This window comes from Salvelinus fontinalis, chromosome 2 (genome assembly GCF_029448725.1).
Source record: "Salvelinus fontinalis isolate EN_2023a chromosome 2, ASM2944872v1, whole genome shotgun sequence".
NCBI classification, from domain to species: Eukaryota; Metazoa; Chordata; class Actinopteri; order Salmoniformes; family Salmonidae; genus Salvelinus; species Salvelinus fontinalis.
In genome coordinates, this window is record NC_074666.1 from 7,091,930 (window position 1) to 7,116,904 (window position 24,975).

The following is a 24,975-nucleotide window of genomic DNA, read 5'->3' on the forward strand; positions in this document are numbered from 1 at the left end:
GCCTGATCCAGGACCTCACCTACCTACTGGCCTGATCCAGAACCGCATCTATCTATTGGCCTGATCCTGAACCTCACCTACCTACTGGCCTGATCCTGAACCACAGCGCTACCTACTGGCCTGCTCCAGAACCACAGCAACCTACTGGCCTGGTTCTTAACCTCACCTACCTACTGGCCTGATCCAGAACCACAGCTACCTACTGGCCTGATCCCGAACCTCACCTACCTACTGGCCTGGTCCTTAACCTCACCTACCTACTGGCCTGATCCAGAACCGCACCTACCTACTGGCCTGATCCTGAACCTCACCTACCTACTGGCCTGGTCCTTAACCTAACCTACCTACAGGCCTGATCCAGAACCTCAGCTACCTACTGGCCTGATTCAGAACCACAGCTACCTACTGGCCTGGTCCTTAACTTCACCTACCTACTGGCCTGATCCAGAACCGCAACTACCTACTGGCCTGATCCTGAACCGCACCTACCTACTGGCCTGGTCCTTAACCACACCTACCTACTGGCCTGGTCCTTAACCACACCTACCTACTGGCCTGGTCCTTAACCACACCTACCTACTGGCCTGGTCCTTAACCACACCTACCTACTGTCCTGATCCAGAACCACAGCTACCTACTGGCCTGATCCAGAACCTCAGCTACCTACTGGCCTGATCCAGAACCTCAGCTACCTACTGGCCTGATCCAGAACCACAGCTACCTACTGGCCTGATTCAGAACCACAGCTACCTACTGGCCTGATCCTGAACCTCACCTACCTACTGGCCTGGTCCTTAACCTCACATACCTACTGGCCTGATCCTGATCCTCACCTACCTACTGGCCTGATCCTGAACCTCACCTACCTACTGGCCTGGTCCTTAACCACACCTACCTACTGGCCTGATCCAGAACCACACCTACCTACTGGCCTGGTCCTTATCCTCACCTACCTGCTGGCCTGATCCAGAACCACAGCTACCTACTGGCCTGATCCTGAACCTCACCTACCTACTGGCCTGGTCCTGAACCTCACCTACCTACTGGCCTGGTCCTTAATCTCACCTACCTACTGGCCTGCTCCTTAACCTCACCTACCTAATGGCCTGGTCCAGAACCTGAACTACCTACTGGCCTGATCCTAAACCTCACCTACCTACTGGCCTGATCCAGAACCTGAGCTACCTTCTGGCCTGATCCTGAACCTCACCTACCTACTGGCCTGGTCCTTAACCTCACCTACCTACTGGCCTGATCCTGAACCTCACCTACCTACTGGCCTGATCCTGAACCTCACCTACCTACTGGCCTGGTCCTTAACCTCACCTACCTACTGGCCTGATCCTGAACCTCACCTACCTACTGGCTTGGTCCTTAACCACAGCTACCTACTGGCCTGGTCCTTAACCACACCTACCTACTGGCCTGATCCAGAACCACAGCTACCTACTGGCCTGATCCTCAACCACAGCTACCTTCTGGCCTGATCCAGAACCACACCTACCTACTGGCATGATCCAGAACCTCACCTACCTACTGGCCTGGTCACGAACCACACCTACCTACTGGCCTGATCCAGAACCACACCTACCTACTGGACTGATCCTTAACCACAGCTACCTACTGGCCTGGTCCTTAACAACACCTACCTACTGGCCTGATCCAGAACCACAGCTACCTACTGGCCTGATCCAGAACCACAGCTACCTACTGGCCTGGTCCGTAACCACACCTACCTACTGGCCTGGTCCTTAACCACACCTACCTACTGGCCTGGTCCTTAACCACACCTACCTACTGGCCTGATCCAGAACCACACCTACCTACTGGCCTGATCCAGAACCACACCTACCTGCTGGCCTGATCCAGAAAAACAGCTACCTACTGGCCTGATCCTTAACCACACCTACCTACTGGCCTGATCCAGAACCACACCCACCTACTGGCCTGGTCACGAACCACACCGACCTACTGGCCTTATCCAGAACCACAGCTACCTACTGGCCTGGTCCTTAACCACACCTACCTACTGGCCTGGTCCTTAACCACACCTACCTACTGGCCTGGTCCTTAACCACACCTACCTACTGGCCTGGTCCTTAACCACACCTACCTACTGGCCTGATCCAGAACCACAGCTACCTACTGGCCTGGTCCTTAACCACACCTACCTACTGGCCTGATCCTTAACCACACCTACCTACTGGCCTGGTCCTTTACCACTCCTACCTACTGGCCTGGTCCAGAACCACACCTACCTACTGGCCTGGTCCTTAACCACACCGAACTACTGGCCTGGTCCAGAACCACACCGACCTACTGGCCTGGTCCAGAACCACACCGACCTACTGGCCTGGTCCAGAACCACACCGACCTACTGGCCTGGTCCAGAACCACACCTACCTACTGGCCTGGTCCTTAACCACACCTACCTACTGGCCTGATCCAGAACCACACCTACCTCCTGGCCTGATCCTTAACCTCACCTACCTACTGGCCTGGTCCTTAACCACACCTACCTACTGGCCTGGTCCTTAACCACACCTACCTAGTGGCCTGGTCCTTAACCACAACTACCTACTGGCCTGGTCCAGAACCAAACCTACCTACTGGCCTGGTCCTTAACCACACTGACCTACTGGCCTGGTCCTTAACCACACCTACCTACTGGCCTGATCCAGAACCACACCCACCTACTGGCCTGATCCAGAACCACAGCTACCTACTGGCCTGATCCTTAACCACACCTACCTACTGGCCTGGTCCTTAACCACAGCTACCTACAGGCCTGATCCAGAACCACAGCTACCTACTGGCCTGATCCTTAACCACAGCTACCTAATGGCCTGACCCAGAACCACAGCTACCTACTGGCCTGGTCATGAACCACAGCTACCTACTGGCCTGACCCTTAACCACAGCTACATATTGGCCTGATCTTTAACCACAACTAGCTGCTGGCCTGGTCACGAACCTCACCTACCTACTGGCCTGATCCAGAACCACAGCTACCTACTGGCCTGATCCTTAACCACACCTACCTACTGGCCTGGTCCTTAACCACACCTACCTACTGGCCTGGTCCTTAACCACACCTAACTACAGGCCTGGTCCTTAACCACACCTACCTACTGGCCTGGTCCTTAACCACACCTAACTACAGGCCTGGTCCTTAACCACACCTACCTACTGGCCTGGTCCTTAACCACACCTACCTACTGGCCTGGTCCTTAACCACACCTGACTACTGGCCTGATCCAGAACCACACCTACCTACTGGCCTAATCCAGAACAACAGCTACCTACTGGCCTGATCCAGAACCACAGCTACCTACTGGCCTGATCCTTAACCACACCTACCTACTGGCCTGATCCAGAACCACACCTACCTACTGGCCTGGTCACGAACCACACCTACCTACTGGCCTGATCCAGAACCACAGCTACCTACTGGCCTGGTCCTTAACCACACCTAACTACTGGCCTGATCCTTAACCACGCCTACCTACTGGCCTGGTCCTTAACCACACCTACCTACTGGCCTGGTCCAGAACCACACCTACCTACTGGCCTGGTCCAGAACGACACCTACCTACTGGCCTGGTCATGAACCACACCTACCTACTGGCCTGGTCACGAACCACACCTACCTATTGGCCTGGTCCTTAACCACACCCACCTACCTACTGGCCTGGTCCTTAACCACACCCACCTACCTACTGGCCTGGTCCTTAACCTCACTAACATACTGGCCTGATCCTGAACCTCACCTACCTACTGGCCTGATCCTGAGCCTCACCTACCTACTGGCCTGGTCCTTAACCTTACTTACCTACTGGCCTGATCCTGAACCTTACTTACCTACTGGCCTGATCCTGAACCTCACCTACCTACTGGCCTGGTCCTGAACCTCACCTACCTACTGGCCTGATCCTGAATCACACCTAATGGCCTGATCCAGAACCACACCAACCTACTGGCCTGGTCCTTAACCACACCTACCTACTGGCCTGGTCCTTAACCACACCTACCTACTGGCCTGGTCCTGAACCTCACCTACCTACTGGCCTGATCCTGAACCTCACCTACCTACTGGCCTGATCCAGAACCTCACCTACCTACTGGCCTGCTCCAGAACCACAGCTACCTACTGGCCTGGTCCTTAACCTCACCTACCTATTGGCCTGATCCAGAACCACAGCTACCTACTGGCCTGATCCCGAACCTCACCTACCTACTGGCCTGGTCCTTATCCTCACCTACCTACTGGCCTGATCCAGAACCACAGCTAACTACTGGCCTGATCCAGGACCTCACCTACCTACTGGCCTGATCCAGAACCGCATCTATCTATTGGCCTGATCCTGAACCTCACCTACCTACTGGCCTGATCCTGAACCACAGCGCTACCTACTGGCCTGCTCCAGAACCACAGCAACCTACTGGCCTGGTTCTTAACCTCACCTACCTACTGGCCTGATCCAGAACCACAGCTACCTACTGGCCTGATCCCGAACCTCACCTACCTACTGGCCTGGTCCTTAACCTCACCTACCTACTGGCCTGATCCAGAACCGCACCTACCTACTGGCCTGATCCTGAACCTCACCTACCTACTGGCCTGGTCCTTAACCTAACCTACCTACAGGCCTGATCCAGAACCTCAGCTACCTACTGGCCTGATTCAGAACCACAGCTACCTACTGGCCTGGTCCTTAACTTCACCTACCTACTGGCCTGATCCAGAACCGCAACTACCTACTGGCCTGATCCTGAACCGCACCTACCTACTGGCCTGGTCCTTAACCACACCTACCTACTGGCCTGGTCCTTAACCACACCTACCTACTGGCCTGGTCCTTAACCACACCTACCTACTGGCCTGGTCCTTAACCACACCTACCTACTGTCCTGATCCAGAACCACAGCTACCTACTGGCCTGATCCAGAACCTCAGCTACCTACTGGCCTGATCCAGAACCTCAGCTACCTACTGGCCTGATCCAGAACCACAGCTACCTACTGGCCTGATTCAGAACCACAGCTACCTACTGGCCTGATCCTGAACCTCACCTACCTACTGGCCTGGTCCTTAACCTCACATACCTACTGGCCTGATCCTGATCCTCACCTACCTACTGGCCTGATCCTGAACCTCACCTACCTACTGGCCTGGTCCTTAACCACACCTACCTACTGGCCTGATCCAGAACCACACCTACCTACTGGCCTGGTCCTTATCCTCACCTACCTGCTGGCCTGATCCAGAACCACAGCTACCTACTGGCCTGATCCTGAACCTCACCTACCTACTGGCCTGGTCCTGAACCTCACCTACCTACTGGCCTGGTCCTTAATCTCACCTACCTACTGGCCTGCTCCTTAACCTCACCTACCTAATGGCCTGGTCCAGAACCTGAACTACCTACTGGCCTGATCCTGAACCTCACCTACCTACTGGCCTGATCCAGAACCTGAGCTACCTTCTGGCCTGATCCTGAACCTCACCTACCTACTGGCCTGGTCCTTAACCTCACCTACCTACTGGCCTGATCCTGAACCTCACCTACCTACTGGCCTGATCCTGAACCTCACCTACCTACTGGCCTGGTCCTTAACCTCACCTACCTACTGGCCTGATCCTGAACCTCACCTACCTACTGGCTTGGTCCTTAACCACAGCTACCTACTGGCCTGGTCCTTAACCACACCTACCTACTGGCCTGATCCAGAACCACAGCTACCTACTGGCCTGATCCTCAACCACAGCTACCTTCTGGCCTGATCCAGAACCACACCTACCTACTGGCATGATCCAGAACCTCACCTACCTACTGGCCTGGTCACGAACCACACCTACCTACTGGCCTGATCCAGAACCACACCTACCTACTGTACTGATCCTTAACCACAGCTACCTACTGGCCTGGTCCTTAACAACACCTACCTACTGGCCTGATCCAGAACCACAGCTACCTACTGGCCTGATCCAGAACCACAGCTACCTACTGGCCTGGTCCGTAACCACACCTACCTACTGGCCTGGTCCTTAACCACACCTACCTACTGGCCTGGTCCTTAACCACACCTACCTACTGGCCTGATCCAGAACCACACCTACCTACTGGCCTGATCCAGAACCACACCTACCTGCTGGCCTGATCCAGAAAAACAGCTACCTACTGGCCTGATCCTTAACCACACCTACCTACTGGCCTGATCCAGAACCACACCCACCTACTGGCCTGGTCACGAACCACACCCACCTACTGGCCTTATCCAGAACCACAGCTACCTACTGGCCTGGTCCTTAACCACACCTACCTACTGGCCTGGTCCTTAACCACACCTACCTACTGGCCTGGTCCTTAACCACACCTACCTACTGGCCTGGTCCTTAACCACACCTACCTACTGGCCTGATCCAGAACCACAGCTACCTACTGGCCTGGTCCTTAACCACACCTACCTACTGGCCTGATCCTTAACCACACCTACCTACTGGCCTGGTCCTTTACCACTCCTACCTACTGGCCTGGTCCAGAACCACACCTACCTACTGGCCTGGTCCTTAACCACACCGAACTACTGGCCTGGTCCAGAACCACACCGACCTACTGGCCTGGTCCAGAACCACACCGACCTACTGGCCTGGTCCAGAACCACACCGACCTACTGGCCTGGTCCAGAACCACACCTACCTACTGGCCTGGTCCTTAACCACACCTACCTACTGGCCTGATCCAGAACCACACCTACCTCCTGGCCTGATCCTTAACCTCACCTACCTACTGGCCTGGTCCTTAACCACACCTACCTACTGGCCTGGTCCTTAACCACACCTACCTAGTGGCCTGGTCCTTAACCACAACTACCTACTGGCCTGGTCCAGAACCAAACCTACCTACTGGCCTGGTCCTTAACCACACTGACCTACTGGCCTGGTCCTTAACCACACCTACCTACTGGCCTGATCCAGAACCACACCCACCTACTGGCCTGATCCAGAACCACAGCTACCTACTGGCCTGATCCTTAACCACACCTACCTACTGGCCTGGTCCTTAACCACAGCTACCTACAGGCCTGATCCAGAACCACAGCTACCTACTGGCCTGATCCTTAACCACAGCTACCTAATGGCCTGACCCAGAACCACAGCTACCTACTGGCCTGGTCATGAACCACAGCTACCTACTGGCCTGACCCTTAACCACAGCTACATATTGGCCTGATCTTTAACCACAACTAGCTGCTGGCCTGGTCACGAACCTCACCTACCTACTGGCCTGATCCAGAACCACAGCTACCTACTGGCCTGATCCTTAACCACACCTACCTACTGGCCTGGTCCTTAACCACACCTACCTACTGGCCTGGTCCTTAACCACACCTAACTACAGGCCTGGTCCTTAACCACACCTACCTACTGGCCTGGTCCTTAACCACACCTAACTACAGGCCTGGTCCTTAACCACACCTACCTACTGGCCTGGTCCTTAACCACACCTACCTACTGGCCTGGTCCTTAACCACACCTGACTACTGGCCTGATCCAGAACCACACCTACCTACTGGCCTAATCCAGAACAACAGCTACCTACTGGCCTGATCCAGAACCACAGCTACCTACTGGCCTGATCCTTAACCACACCTACCTACTGGCCTGATCCAGAACCACACCTACCTACTGGCCTGGTCACGAACCACACCTACCTACTGGCCTGATCCAGAACCACAGCTACCTACTGGCCTGGTCCTTAACCACACCTAACTACTGGCCTGATCCTTAACCACGCCTACCTACTGGCCTGGTCCTTAACCACACCTACCTACTGGCCTGGTCCAGAACCACACCTACCTACTGGCCTGGTCCAGAACGACACCTACCTACTGGCCTGGTCATGAACCACACCTACCTACTGGCCTGGTCACGAACCACACCTACCTACTGGCCTGGTCCTTAACCACACCCACCTACCTACTGGCCTGGTCCTTAACCACACCCACCTACCTACTGGCCTGGTCCTTAACCACACCTACCTACTGGCCTGGTCCTTAACCACACCTACCTACTGGCCTGATCCAGAACCTCAGATACCTACTGGCCTGATTCAGAACCACAGCTACCTACTGGCCTGGTCCTTAACCTCACCTACCTACTGGCCTGATCCAGAACCGCACCTACCTACTGGCCTGATCCAGAACCTCAGCTACCTAGTGGCCTGATCCTGAACCACACCTACCTACTGGCCTGATCCTGAACCTCACCTACCCAGTGGCCTGATCCTGAACCACAGATACCAACTGGCCTGATCCTGAACCTCACCTACCTAGTGGCCTGATCCTGAACCTCACCTACCTACTGGCCTGATCCTGAACCTCACCTACCTACTGGCCTGATCCTGAACCTCACCTACCTACTGGCCTGGTCCTGAACCTCACCTACCTACTGGCCTGATCCTGAACCTCACCTACCTACTGGCCTGGTCCTTAACCTCACTAACATACTGGCCTGATCCTGAACCTCACCTACCTACTGGCCTGATCCTGAGCCTCACCTACCTACTGGCCTGGTCCTTAACCTTACTTACCTACTGGCCTGATCCTGAACCTTACTTACCTACTGGCCTGATCCTGAACCTCACCTACCTACTGGCCTGGTCCTGAACCTCACCTACCTACTGGCCTGATCCTGAATCACACCTAATGGCCTGATCCAGAACCACACCAACCTACTGGCCTGGTCCTTAACCACACCTACCTACTGGCCTGGTCCTTAACCACACCTACCTACTGGCCTGGTCCTGAACCTCACCTACCTACTGGCCTGATCCTGAACCTCACCTACCTACTGGCCTGATCCAGAACCTCACCTACCTACTGGCCTGCTCCAGAACCACAGCTACCTACTGGCCTGGTCCTTAACCTCACCTACCTATTGGCCTGATCCAGAACCACAGCTACCTACTGGCCTGATCCCGAACCTCACCTACCTACTGGCCTGGTCCTTATCCTCACCTACCTACTGGCCTGATCCAGAACCACATCTAACTACTGGCCTGATCCAGGACCTCACCTACCTACTGGCCTGATCCAGAACCGCATCTATCTATTGGCCTGATCCTGAACCTCACCTACCTACTGGCCTGATCCTGAACCACAGCGCTACCTACTGGCCTGCTCCAGAACCACAGCAACCTACTGGCCTGGTTCTTAACCTCACCTACCTACTGGCCTGATCCAGAACCACAGCTACCTACTGGCCTGATCCCGAACCTCACCTACCTACTGGCCTGGTCCTTAACCTCACCTACCTACTGGCCTGATCCAGAACCGCACCTACCTACTGGCCTGATCCTGAACCTCACCTACCTACTGGCCTGGTCCTTAACCTAACCTACCTACTGGCCTGATCCAGAACCGCACCTACCTACTGGCCTGATCCTGAACCTCACCTACCTACTGGCCTGGTCCTGAACCTCACCTACCTACTGGCCTGGTCCTTAACCACACCTACCTACTGGCCTGATCCAGAACCACACCTACCTACTGGCCTGGTCCTTAACCACACCTACCTAATGGCCTGGTCCTTAACCACACCTACCTACTGGCCTGATCCAGAACCACACCTACCTACTGGCCTGATCCTTAACCACACCTACCTACTGGCCTGATCCTTAACCACACCTACCTACTGGCCCGATCCAGAACCACACCTACCTACTGGCCTGGTCCTTAACCACACCTACCTACAGGCCTGATCCAGAACCTCAGCTACCTACTGGCCTGATTCAGAACCACAGCTACCTACTGGCCTGGTCCTTAACCTCACCTACCTACTGGCCTGATCCTGAACCGCACCTACCTACTGGCCTGGTCCTTAACCGCACCTACCTACTGGCCTGGTCCTTAACCACACCTACCTACTGGCCTGGTCCTTAACCACACCTACCTACTGGCCTGGTCCTTAACCACACCTACCTACTGGCCTGGTCCTTAACCACACCTACCTACTGGCCTGGTCCTTAACCACACCTACCTACTGGCCTGGTCCTTAACCACACCTACCTACTGGCCTGGTCCTTAACCACACCTACCTACTGGCCTGGTCCTTAACCACACCTACCTACTGTCCTGATCCAGAACCACAGCTACCTACTGGCCTGATCCAGAACCTCAGCTACCTACTGGCCTGATTCAGAACCTCAGCTACCTACTGGCCTGATTCAGAACCACAGCTACCTACTGGCCTGATCCTGAACCTCACCTACCTACTGGCCTGGTCCTTAACCTCACATACCTACTGGCCTGATCCTGATCCTCACCTACCTACTGGCCTGATCCTGAACCTCACCTACCTACTGGCCTGATCCTGAACCTCACCTACCTACTGGCCTGGTCCAGAACCACACCTACCTACTGGCCTGGTCCTTATCCTCACCTACCTGCTGGCCTGATCCAGAACCACAGCTACCTACTGGCCTGATCCTGAACCTCACCTACCTACTGGCCTGATCCAGAACCGCACCTACCTACTGGCCTGGTCCTGAACCTCACCTACCTACTGGCCTGGTCCTTAATCTCACCTACCTACTGGCCTGGTCCTTAACCTCACCTACCTAATGGCCTGGTCCAGAACCTCAGCTACCTACTGGCCTGATCCTTAACCTCACCTACCTACTGGCCTGATCCAGAACCTCAGCTACCTTCTGGCCTGATCCTGAACCTCACCTACCTACTGGCCTGGTCCTTAACCTCACCTACCTACTGGCCTGATCCTGAACCTCACCTACCTACTGGCCTGATCCTGAACCTCACCTACCTACTGGCCTGGTCCTTAACCTCACCTACCTACTGGCCTGATCCTGAACCTCACCTACCTACTGGCTTGGTCCTTAACCACAGCTACCTACTGGCCTGGTCCTTAACCACACCTACCTACTGGCCTGATCCAGAACCACAGCTACCTACTGGCCTGATCCTCAACCACAGCTACCTTCTGGCCTGATCCAGAACCACACCTACCTACTGGCATGATCCAGAACCTCACCTACCTACTGGCCTGGTCACGAACCACACCTACCTACTGGCCTGATCCAGAACCACACCTACCTACTGGACTGATCCTTAACCACAGCTACCTACTGGCCTGGTCCTTAACAACACCTACCTACTGGCCTGATCCAGAACCACAGCTACCTACTGGCCTGATCCAGAACCACAGCTACCTACTGGCCTGGTCCGTAACCACACCTACCTACTGGCCTGGTCCTTAACCACACCTACCTACTGGCCTGGTCCTTAACCACACCTACCTACTGGCCTGATCCAGAACCACACCTACCTACTGGCCTGATCCAGAACCACACCTACCTACTGGCCTGATCCAGAAAAACAGCTACCTACTGGCCTGATCCTTAACCACACCTACCTACTGGCCTGATCCAGAACCACACCCACCTACTGGCCTGGTCACGAACCACACCCACCTACTGGCCTTATCCAGAACCACAGCTACCTACTGGCCTGGTCCTTAACCACACCTACCTACTGGCCTGGTCCTTAACCACACCTACCTACTGGCCTGGTCCTTAACCACACCTACCTACTGGCCTGGTCCTTAACCACACCTACCTACTGGCCTGATCCAGAACCACAGCTACCTACTGGCCTGGTCCTTAACCACACCTACCTACTGGCCTTGTCCTTAACCACACCTACCTACTGGCCTGGTCCTTTACCACTCCTACCTACTGGCCTGGTCCAGAACCACACCTACCTACTGGCCTGGTCCTTAACCACACCGAACTACTGGCCTGGTCCAGAACCACACCAACCTACTGGCCTGGTCCAGAACCACACCGACCTACTGGCCTGGTCCAGAACCACACCGACCTACTGGCCTGGTCCAGAACCACACCTACCTACTGGCCTGGTCCTTAACCACACCTACCTACTGGCCTGATCCAGAACCACAGCTACCTACTGGCCTGATCCAGAACCACACCTACCTCCTGGCCTGATCCTTAACCTCACCTACCTACTGGCCTGGTCCTTAACCACACCTACCTACTGGCCTGGTCCTTAACCACACCTACCTAGTGGCCTGGTCCTTAACCACAACTACCTACTGGCCTGGACCAGAACCAAACCTACCTACTGGCCTGGTCCTTAACCACACTGACCTACTGGCCTGGTCCTTAACCACACCTACCTACTGGCCTGATCCTGAACCTCAACTACCTACTGGCCTGATCCAGAACCACAGCTACCTACTGGCCTGATCCTTAACCACACCTACCTACTGGCCTGGTCCTTAACCACACCTACCTACAGGCCTGATCCAGAACCACAGCTACCTACTGGCCTGATCCTTAACCACAGCTACCTAATGGCCTGACCCAGAACCACAGCTACCTACTGGCCTGGTCATGAACCACAGCTACCTACTGGCCTGACCCTTAACCACAGCTACATATTGGCCTGATCCTTAACCACAACTAGCTGCTGGCCTGGTCACGAACCTCACCTACCTACTGGCCTGATCCAGAACCACAGCTACCTACTGGCCTGATCCTTAACCACACCTACCTACTGGCCTGGTCCTTAACCACACCTACCTACTGGCCTGGTCCTTAACCACACCTAACTACAGGCCTGGTCCTTAACCACACCTACCTACTGGCCTGGTCCTTAACCACACCTGACTACTGGCCTGATCCAGAACCACACCTACCTACTGGCCGAATCCAGAACAACAGCTACCTACTGGCCTGATCCAGAACCACAGCTACCTACTGGCCTGATCCTTAACCACACCTACCTACTGGCCTGATCCAGAACCACACCTACCTACTGGCCTGGTCACGAACCACACCTACCTACTGGCCCGATCCAGAACCACAGCTACCTACTGGCCTGGTCCTTAACCACACCTACCTACTGGCCTGATCCTTAACCACGCCTACCTACTGGCCTGGTCCTTAACCACACCTACCTACTGGCCTGGTCCAGAACCACACCTACCTACTGGCCTGGTCCAGAACGACACCTACCTACTGGCCTGGTCATGAACCACACCTACCTACTGGCCTGGTCACGAACCACACCTACCTACTGGCCTGGTCCTTAACCACACCCACCTACCTACTGGCCTGGTCCTTAACCACACCCACCTACCTACCGGCCTGGTCCTTAACCACACCTACCTACTGGCCTGGTCCTTAACCACAGCTACCTACTGGCCTGATCCTTAACCTCACCTACCTACTGGCCTGGTCCAGAACCACACCTACCTACTGGCCTGGTCCAGAACCACAGCTACCTACTGGCCTGGTCCTTAACCACACCTACCTACTGGCCTGATCCAGAGCCACACCTAACTACTGTCCTGATCCAGAACCACACCTAACTACTGGCCTGATCCAGAACCACACCTCCCTACTGGCCTGATCCTTAACCAGACCTACCTACTGGCCTGGTCCAGAACCACACCTACCTACTGGCCTGGTCACGAACCACACCTACCTACTGGCCTGGTCCTTAACCACACCCACCTACCTACTGGCCTGGTCCTTAACCACACCTACCTACCTACTGGCCTGGTCCTTAACCACACCTACCTACTGGCCTGGTCCAGAACCACAGCTACCTACTGGCCTGATCCAGAACCAAACCTACCTACTGGCCTGGTCACGAACCACACCTACCTACTTGCCTGATCCTTAACCACACCTACCTACTGGCCTGGTCCAGAACCACAGCTACCTACTGGCCTGGTCCTTAACCACACCTACCTACTGGCCTGATCCAGAACCACACCTAACTACTGGCCTGATCCAGAACCACACCTAACTACTGGCCTGATCCAGAACCACACCTAACTACTGGCCTGATCCAGAACCACACCTAACTACTGGCCTGATCCTTAACCACACCTACCTACTGGCCTGGTCCAGAACCACAGCTACCTACTGGCCTGGTCCTTAACCACACCTACCTACTGGCCTGATCCAGAACCACACCTAACTACTGGCCTGATCCAGAACCACACCTAACTACTGGCCTGATCCAGAACCACACCTAACTACTGGCCTGATCCAGAACCACACCTAACTACTGGCCTGATCCTTAACCACACCTACCTTCTGGCCTGGTCCAGAACCACAGCTACCTACTGGCCTGGTCCTTAACCACACCTACCTACTGGCCTGATCCAGAACCACACCTAACTACTGGCCTGATCCAGAACCACACCTAACTACTGGCCTGATCCAGAACCACACCTAACTACTGGCCTGATCCTTAACCACACCTACCTTCTGGCCTGGTCCAGAACCACAGCTACCTACTGGTCTGGTCCTTAACCACACCTACCTACTGGCCTGATCCAGAACCACACCAAACTACTGGCCTGATCCAGAACCACACCTAACTACTGGCCTGATCCAGAACCACACCTACCTACTGGCCTGGTCCTTAACCACACCTACCTACTGGCCTGGTCCTTAACCACACCTACTTACTGGCCTGGTCCTTAACCACACCCACCTACCTACTGGCCTGGTCCTTAACCACACCTACCTACTGGCCTGGTCCAGAACCACACCTACCTACTGGCCTGGTCCAGAACCACACCTACCTACTGGCCTGGTCCTTAACCACACCTACCTAACTACTGGCTTGGTCCAGAACCACACCTATCTACCTACTGGCCTGGTCCTTAACCACACCTACCTACTGGCCTGGTCCAGAACCACACCTACCTACTTGCCTGGTCCTTAACCACACCTACCTACTGGCTTGGTCCAGAACCACACCTACCTACTGGCCTGGTCCTTAACCACACCTACCTACTGGCTTGGTCCAGAACCACACCTACCTACTGGCCTGGAACCCAGAAGTGCTGAAGCAGCGCTGTTAGCTTTGGATTCAATTTCCTTAATGGCAGAATGAATTAGGCTAAACGCTGAGAGAGACTGCTGAAATGGGCCTAACTGCAGAAGCACAGGGGTATAATCACCTAGAATTACATTTCAAAGACCACATTACAATGATAGTCCAATATAAATAAAGTGCTTTTTTAAATTAAAGACCCTTCAGTATAAATGATCCAGTTCTAAAATGAATTCTACACAGTCGTATATTATGATTAGTGAAGCCACTTTAACACTTTAAGCGTAGATACTTATTTAAATCTACATTCAACACAAAACAAGAGAGTATTTGGAGAGTTTGAAGTGTGTATTCCACAAACACCATCCAACCCATTGAACCCGAGCAGAGAGGCGAGCAGAGCGGTGAAACCCCTGAGTCTAACATTACAAACACAGTCCCTGGAGTCAGGAGCTTAAATAGAGCTCCCCTTAAACCTCACTACAAAGCCAAAGCAGATCAACACACTGGTCCCCTATAACCCAACCACACCTACCTACTGGCCTGGTCCTTAACCACACCTACCTACTGGCCTGGTCCTTAACCACACCTACCTACTGGCCTGGTCCAGAACCACACCTACCTACTGGCCTGGTCCTTAACCACACCTACCTACTGGCCTGGTCCTTAACCACACCTACCTACTGGCCTGGTCCCCTATAACCCAACCACACCCACCTACTGGCCTGGTCCTTAACCACACCTACCTACTGGCCTGGTCCTTAACCACACCTACCTACTGGCCTGGTCCTTAACCACACCTACCTACTAGCCTGGTCCTTAACCACACCTACCTACTGGCCTGGTCCAGAACCACACCTACCTACTGGCCTGGTCCCCTATAACCCAACCACACCTACCTACTGGCCTGGTCCTTAACCACACCTACCTACTGGCCTGGTCCAGAACCACACCTACCTACTGGCCTGGTCCCCTATAACCCAACCACACCTACCTACTGGCCTGGTCCTTAACCACACCTACCTACTGGCCTGGTCCTTAACCACACCTACCTACTGGCCTGGTCCTTAACCACACCTACCTACTGGCCTGGTCCAGAACCACACCTACCTACTGGCCTGATCCTTAACCACACCTACCTACTGGCCTGGTCCTTAACCACACCTACCTACTGGCCTGGTCCAGAACCACACCTACCTACTGGCCTGGTCCCCTATAACCCCACTAAAAATATCAACACATTCAACTCACACGGACACTAAATGGGAGGGCTAGGACGGTACCAAGTATCATAATATGTTTTCCATGGCAGAAATGAAAACACAAAGCAGACCAAACTCTTTGGTCCTCTAAAAACCTGCTGCATGTAAAATATTGTATGCTATATTATATATATTATATATTATAGATACACTGTAGCTTGGAAAATAAATCCCTGTGACTTTGGATGACAACATAATGATGTCTGTTTCCAACATCAGGGCTGTTTTCTTAAAGAAGATATATCCGCTTCCTGTTTTCTTTTCTTGACGCTCTTACTAACTGGTCACCACTGCTTACATGGGCTGTTATCTCCAAATCCCTTCCTTTTCTCAGATGCTGTGTGGACTGCTGAAGCAATTTCTGGGCCTTCTGAGTAGGGCCACTGACACTAGCAGAACCAGCATAGACAGATAGACAGACACGAGGGATAAGAAAAACAGATGTCTTACCTTGACATATTCATCCTGGCTGTCTGTTGGGTCCATGTGGCTGTTTTGAAGAGGACAGAGAGAATTGTATCAATATATTATTAGTCCAATGTGTGCAGAATGTAGACTGATAACCCTATACTGTGCTATATACAATAAGCATATTCCCCATGGAAGTGCTACAGGGTGTTTAACATGCTTTACATCAGGGGATAAGAGATCACATATCAGGCATCATCGTGTAGGAGGAGTATGAGCCCTCAATTCTCAAGGGCTCCAGAACATTACCACATAACTCACACTTTGCATAGAGAGAGACCAAATGTCAAGGCCCCACGGTGGAGCTGGGAGGAGACATACGTTATAGGCCCCACGACGCAGCTGTAGCCCCCACAGCGCAGCTAGATCATATAACCCTGCCCATCAGAGAGGGTAATTACATGTCCACTGAGGACAAAGTTCCAAAACCCTGTTATTTCTCACAGTCCACACACACGCATACACTCGCTCGCTCGCTCACACATACATACACACAGCCAAAAACTCACGGACATGCATACGCTCACTCACTCACACACACACACACACACACACACACTCACACACACACGCACGCACACACGCACGCACACACACACGCACACACACACGCACACACACACACACACACACACACACACACACACACACACACAGTTTAAATGTCCTGGTTCCCACAGCGGAGTTGTATGCCCAGTCAGTCATATTACATTACATTGCAAAGGCCCTATGGCGGAGCTACATTGCACATGTTCACGGTGAAACAAGATCAAAGAGTCCCATGACAGAACAGAGCAGGGCTGGGAATCTGATAGGCCTTGTGGTGGAGGCATGGATCTTGACTGGGAATTTTATAAAGGCCCCACGGTGGAGCTTGACTACATTCCACATCATAGGCAAAAATATTGATTTTGAGTTTATATAACTTGGACATATACAGGATACTACCTACCACAACATAACCTTCCCTCCAAATCAAAACTACAAACCTACAACCTGATTTTGGACAAAATGACATGCTACTGCTACCAAAGATTCTTATTTCCAAGGTCTACACAGTAAATGCACTGGCAAACCAACGACCAGCAAAACAAGCACAAGAACCTTGAAAACACCATGCGACCTGGAACTGAGTTTATTTTATTTTACCTTTATTTAAATAGGCAAGTCAGTTAAGAACAAATTCTTATTTTCAATGACGGCCTAGGAACAGTGGGTTAACTGCCTGTTCAAGGGCAGAGTGAGTAGTGTTCATTCTGAAGCTACTTTTAAAGCCAAGAATCAATCAAGTACAATGATATATTTTACTTTATAAAGACTGAATGCTAAGTTAAAAGGCTACCAAGCTTGCTAGGACAGAACAGATCTGTCTGCAACTTCAATGAGCACTGAGGTGTGAAGTGAGAGGTGTCAAAGCCCTTCAGCCCAACTATGACAGGAGAGTTTCATAGCCTCCCCCAACCAAATACAGAGGCCTTTGAAGCCCCCTCCCTCTGTGCAGAGGTCATTACAATACAGTAGCCACTGGATTCATCTCTATTTTGAACTGATAAGCAGCCAGGACACTTCAAATGTAAATTACCTCAATAAGAAACAATATTTTTGAATTGATCACATCAGAAGACATCCTCCTCGCAAATCTCCAAAATACAACAACCACAGGACAACTTCGTTTGGACGTCGTAAAGGACCATTCGCCGAAACTGAAGAGATATAGCTAGCTAACAACTTCCTTTTCCACATGGAAAAAAATGGTGGACAGAGACTTGCTAGCTACGTTAGCTGGGAATTTCTACAATGAATCTGCCTCCCGAAAAAAGCTTCTCCCAAGTGGGTGTGACACCTACTCCCGTTGCCTGCTGCACTGCTGCTTGGGTTCCACCTGGCGATCTTTTCACCGTCTGCCCTGTCTCCCCCTATCTGGTACAGTTACAGTGGTGTAAAGTACTTAAGTAAAAATACTTTAAAGTACTACTTAAGTAGTAGTTTTTTTGTGTATCTGTACTTTACTTTACTATTTATATTTTTGACAAATTTTACTTTTACTTCACTACATTCCTAAAGACAATTATGTACTTTTTACTCCATACATTTTCCCTGACACCCAAAAGTACACATTACATGTTGAATGCTGCCCCCTGGGAGATATGTATACAGTCTATAGCTAAAAAAGTAATACTAAGTGTATGTTGTGTAGTAAGATGTTAGTAGTCCATGTGCCTCACCATAATAATTTGGTCTCTTTCTCCCTCAAAACTTAGCCTACTGTTCTGGCACATGTAGCCTATAGCCTGTTTTAGAGAAATGTAATCATAGAATATTGTAAGAGCTTTCGTTGTCTGCTTGTATGCCTCCTTAATTTATCGTACAGTTCTGACTTGGTGTACAGGGAGAATACTGTAAGAACGGCCTATGTTATTTTTTAAATTGTATTTAACCTTTATTTAACTAGACAAGTCAGTTAAGAACAAATTATTATTTACAATGACGGCCTACCCGGACGACGCTGGGCCAATTGTGCACCGCCCTGTGGGTCTCCCAATCACGGCCGGATGTGATGCAGCCTGGATTATGAATTCTGTCGCTGTACATTTCAATAGTGATATTGGCTATGTTCGTCCTAGCTCACTCATTAATGTCTTAATCGAAATTACGGATTGCCTCTTACCAACTCGTCGTACATCTCAATTGTCAGTAGAAATCCCATTTGTTTAAGCAAATCAGCCATACCAGCTATGTTTTTTGAAAGGCAGTAAATGAGGCTGAATGAACTGTTTCGCTGCCAGACAAGGCTCTGCTGGTATGCCGGTGTAGCAGAGGTAAGGATTCACTCCATGGTGCTGAAAAGAAAGCTCTGCTGTTGGGACAGCTTTATGTAGGGCCTAACAGTTTGTGAGCACTGTTTGCCACTGTTATAGTGCAATGAATGTATTGTTTAGTGTTGTGTAGTGGCTTTGCTGGCATGCATGTACATTTTTGTTGTTGTTGAGTTTGCCCCACCAAGATTGACATGCTAAACTCGCCACTGCATACCAGACAAACACTAAGAAAGACATAGTCCCAGCTGGGGTTCCGTCTATGGTTCAGTGGTCATCAATCACTCTTACTATCCCATAAAGTCTCCTACTATAGCCTAGGGTGGTCTAGTGGTCTAAGCCGCTGCCTACTGTGAACACATAGAGCTATAAGATGGTTTCACATCTGGCCCGCTGCTATTTACTCTCTTCTATCCTTCACTTCTAACTCTCTATCTAAAACAAAATGTACAAAGACATAGAAACGAATAGTGTCCTACTGCTGTGGTAGATAAGTTGGTTGTTCACGCACAGCCAATAAAATTAGGCCACCCGTTAGGCCACCCGTTTACCATGGTTAAGATCTGTTGTGTAAAATACTCAAATAAAAATAGTTTATAGTACTACTTAAGTAGTTTTATTTGTATCTTTCCTTACTTTACTATTTATATTTTGGACAACTTATATTTTTACTACACTTACATTCCTAAAGAAAATTATGTACTTTTTGCTGCATACATTTTCCCTGACACCCAAAAGTACTCGTAACATTTTGAATGCTTAACAGGACAGGAAAATGGTCCAATTCACGCACTTATCAAGAGAACATCCCTGGTCATTACTACTTTCTCTGATCTGGCAGACTCACTAAACAGACATGCTGTCACACCCTGATCTGTTTCACCTGTTCTTTGTGCTCGTCTCCACCCCCCCACCAGGTGTCTCCCATCTCCCCTCATTATCCGCTGTGTTTTTATACCTGTGTTTTCTGTCTGTTGCCAGTTTGTTTTGTTCGTCAAGCCTATCATTGGGTTTCCCCTTGCGTCTGTCTTTTCTAAAGTTCCTTTTTTTTGACCAGTCGCCGGAAGCTCTGGACTGGGAACTGTCGCCGGAAGCTCTGGACTGGGAACCGTCGCCGGAAGCTCTGGACTGGGAACCGTCGCCGGAAGTGCTGGACTGGGAACCGTCGCCGGAAGTGCTGGACTGGGAACCGTCGCCGGAAGCGCTGGACTGGGAACCGTCGCCGGAAGCGCTGGACTGGGAACCGTCGCCGGAAGCTCTGGACTGGGAACCGTCGCCGGAAGCTCTGGACTGGGAACCGTCGCCGGAAGCTCTGGACTGGGAACCGTCGCCGGAAGCTCTGGACTGGGGACCGTCGCCGGAAGCGCTGGACTGGGAACCGTTGCCGGAAGCTCTGGACTGGGAACCGTCGCCGGAAGCTCCGCACTGTGGAGGCGCACTGGAGTGCGGAGAGGAAGTGCGGAGAGGTGCCACCTGTGCCACCTGTGCCTCCTCTCCGCAAGTGTGGAGAGGAGGCACAGGACGTACTGGACTGTGGATGCGCACTGGAGATCTGATGCGTGGGACCGGTATAGGTGGCACCGGGCTGATGACATGCACCTCAGGGCGAGTGTGGGGAAGAGGCACAGGACGTACTGGACTGTGGAGGCGCACTGGAGACCTGATGCGTGCGACCGGTACAGGTGGCACCGGGCTGATGACACGCACCTCAGGGCGAGTGCGGAGAGGAGGCACATGACGTACTGGACTGTGGAGGCGCATTGGAGGTCTAGAGCACAGAGCTGGCACAACCGTTCCTGACTGGATGCTCACTCCAGCCCGGCAAGTGCGGGCAGCTAGCACAGGACGCACTGGGCTGTGAAGGCGCACTGGAGACCTGATGCGTGGGACCGGTACAGGTGGCACCGGGCTGATGACACGCACCTCAGCACGCCCGCTCTGCAGCCCTCTCAACGCCAGCACCTCTCTCCAGAATCTTGCGTCGAGCTCCTCATCCGACTCCCAGACTGGCTCTGGTTCACTCCTCGGCTCCGCCGACTGCTCCATGTCCCCCCCCCCAAAATGTTTTTCTTGGGGTTGCCTCTCGTGCTTGCTCCGTTGAGCTATCTCCTCGTATCGTCGCCGTTCTGCTTTCGCTGCCTCTATCTCCTCTTTAGGACGGCGATACTCCCCAGCCTGCGCCCAGGGTCCTTTTCCATCCAGGATCTCCTCCCAAGTCAACTCCTCCTGTACACGCTGCTAGGTCCATTTTTGGTGGGATCTTCTGTCACGATCGTTGTATGAGTGAGACCAAGGCGCAGCGTGAGTAGAGTTCCACATATTTTTAATAAACTGAAAACTCTCCAAAACAAAACAATAAACACAAACGAAACGTGAAGCTATACAAAATAGTGCAGACAGGCAACTAAACATAGTCAAGATCCCACAAACACAAAAGGGAAATGACTACCTAAATATGATCCCCAATCAGATACAACGATAAACAGCTGTCTGGATATAATACTACGATTAACAGGAGGTACAGGGCAGAGTTATCATCCTGCCTGGATATAATACTATGATTAACAGGGGGTACAGGGCAGAGTTATCATCCTGCCTGGATATAATACTAGGATTAACAGGGGGTACAGGGCAGAGTTATCATCCTGCCTGGATATAATAATAGGATTAACAGGGGGAACTGGGGAGAGTTATCATCCTGCCTGGATATAATAATAGGATTAACAGGGGGAACTGGGGAGAGTTATCATCCTGCCTGGATATATGCTGTATTTAGTATTTATGCTGCAGTAGTTTATGTGTCGGGGGGCTAGGGTCAGTTGGTTATATCTGGAGTACTTCTCCTGTCCTGTGTGAATTTAAGTGTGCTCTCTCTAATTCTCTCCTTCTCTCTTTCTTTCTCTATCTCGGAGAACCTGAGCCCTAGGACCATACGTCAGGACTACCTGTAACGGTATTCCTCCTCCTCTACAACCGAAGAGGAGGAGTAGTGATTGAACCAAGGCGCAGCGGGTTGTGATGACATAATTTTAATAAAACAAGACGGGAAAAACACGAAACGAAACCACTTGAAATAATTAACAAAATAACAAAACAAATGTAGACAAACCTGAACTATACGAACTTACATATAACACTAAAAACGCACGAACAGGGAAAATAGACTACACAAAAGGAACGATGTACAAACAAACCGAACAGTCCCGTATGGTGCGACAAACACTGACACAGGAGACAACCACCCACAACGAACACTGTGAAACAACCTACCTAAATATGACTCTCAATTAGAGGAAACGCCAAACACATGCCTCTAATTGAGAGCCATACCAGGCAACCCTTAAACCAACATAGAAACAGAAAACATAGAATGCCCACCCAAACTCACGTCCTGACCAACTAACACATACAACAAACTAACAGAAATAGGTCAGGAACGTGACACTACCGGGCATGATGACTCCTTGCTGTCCCCAGTCCACCTGGCCTTGCTGCTGTTCCAGTTTCAACTGTTCTGCCTGCGGTTATGGAACCCCTACCTGTCCCAGACCTGCTGCTTTCAACTCTTAATGATCGGCTATGAAAAGCCAACTGACATTTATTCCTGATTATTATTTGACCATGCTTGTCATTTATGAACATTTTGAAAATCTTGGCTCTCTCTAATTCTCTCCTTCTCTCTTTCTTTCAATTCAATTCAATTCAATTCAATTCAAGGGGCTTTATTGGCATGGGAAACATGTGTTAACATTGCCAAAGCAAGTGAGGTAGACAATACACAAAAGTGAAACAAACAAAACGAATTAACAGTAAACATTACACATACAGAAGTTTCAAAACAATAAAGACATTACAAGTGTCATATTAAATATATACAGTGTTGTAACAATGTACAAATGGTTAAAGCACACAAGTTAAAATAAGTAAGCATAAATATGGGTTGTATTTACAATGGTGTTTGTTTTTCACTGGTTGCCCTTTTCTTGTGGCAACAGGTCACAAATCTTGCTGCTGTGATGGCACACTGTGGAATTTCACCCAGTAGATATGGGAGTTTATCAAAATTGGATTTGTTTTCGAATTCTTTGTGGATCTGTGTGATCTGAGGGAAATATGTGTCTCTAATATGCTCATACATTGGGCAGGAGGTTAGGAAGTGCAGCTCGGTTTCCACCTCATTTTGTGGGCAGTGTGCACATAGCCTGTCTTCTCTTGAGAGCCATGTCTGCCTACGGCGGCCTTTCTCAATAGCAAGGCTATGCTCACTGAGTCTGTACATAGTCAAAGCTTTCCTTTCTTTCTCTCTCTCGGAGAACCTGAGCCCTAGGACCATACGTCAGGACTACCGGGCATGATGACTCCTTGCTGTCCCCAGTCCACCTGGCCTTGCTGCTATTCCAGTTTCAACTGTTCTGCCTGCGGTTATGGAACCCCTACCTGTCCCAGACCTGCTGTTTTCAACTCTTAATGATCGGCTATGAAAAGCCAACTGACATTTATTCCTGATTATTATTTGACCATGCTTGTCACTTATGAACATTTTCAACATCTTGGCCATGTTCTGTTATAATCTCCACCCGGCACAGCCAGAAGAGGACTGGCCACCCCTCATAGCCTGGTTCCTCTCTAGGTTTCTTCCTAGGTTTTGGCCTTTCTAGGGAGTTTTTCCTAGCCACCGTGCTTCTACACCTGCATTCTAGCTGTTTGGGGTTTTAGGCTGGGTTTCTGTACAGCACTTTGAGATATTAGCTGATGTACGAAGGGCTATATAAAATAAACTTGATTTGATTTTGATTTGATATACTACTAGGATTAACAGGGGGTACTGGGTAGAGTTATCATCCTGCCTGGATATAATACTAGGATTAACAGGAGGTACTGGGGAGAATTATCATCCTGCCTGGATATAATACTAGGATTAACAGGAGGTACTGGGGAGAGTTATCATCCTGCCTGGATATAATACTAGGATTAACAGGAGGTACTGGGGAGAGTTATCATCCTGCCTGGATTTAATACTAGGATTAACAGGGGGTACTGGGGAGAGTTATCATCCTGCCTGGATATAATACTAGGATTAACAGGGGGTACTGGGGAGAGTTATCATCCTGCCTGGATATAATACTAGGATTAACAGGGGGTACTGGGGAGAGTTATCATCCTGCCTGGATATAATACTAGGATTAACAGGGGGTACTGGGGAGAGTTATCATCCTGCCTGGATATAATACTAGGATTAACAGGGGGTACTGGGGAGAGTTATCATCCTGCCTGGATATAATACTAGGATTAACAGGAGGTACTGGGGAGAGTTATCATCCTGCCTGGATATAATACTAGGATTAACAGGAGGTACTGGGGAGAGTTATCATCCTGCCTGGATATAATACTAGGATTAACAGGGGGTACTGGGTAGAGAAGGCTTGTTGGAGACAACAGGCACACTAACAGACCAGTACAGTCACAGGCTATGAATGCTATTCAAAGGTTTTGACTTGGTTCTATGTAGTGATCAATTCAAACACACACGC

The 24,975-nt window shown here is 51.1% G+C and overlaps 1 protein-coding gene across 1 annotated transcript in view; it reads right to left on the reverse strand.

Moving 5' to 3' along the window:
* LOC129810962 (SH2 domain-containing protein 3C-like) overlaps positions 1–24,975 on the reverse strand; it is a 167,579-nt gene that overhangs the window by 121,250 nt on the left and 21,354 nt on the right. The window contains exon 3 of the mRNA XM_055862000.1: positions 16,611–16,650. Coding sequence (XP_055717975.1) covers positions 16,611–16,650 — 40 coding nt within the window. The remainder of the gene's footprint in view (positions 1–16,610; positions 16,651–24,975) is intronic.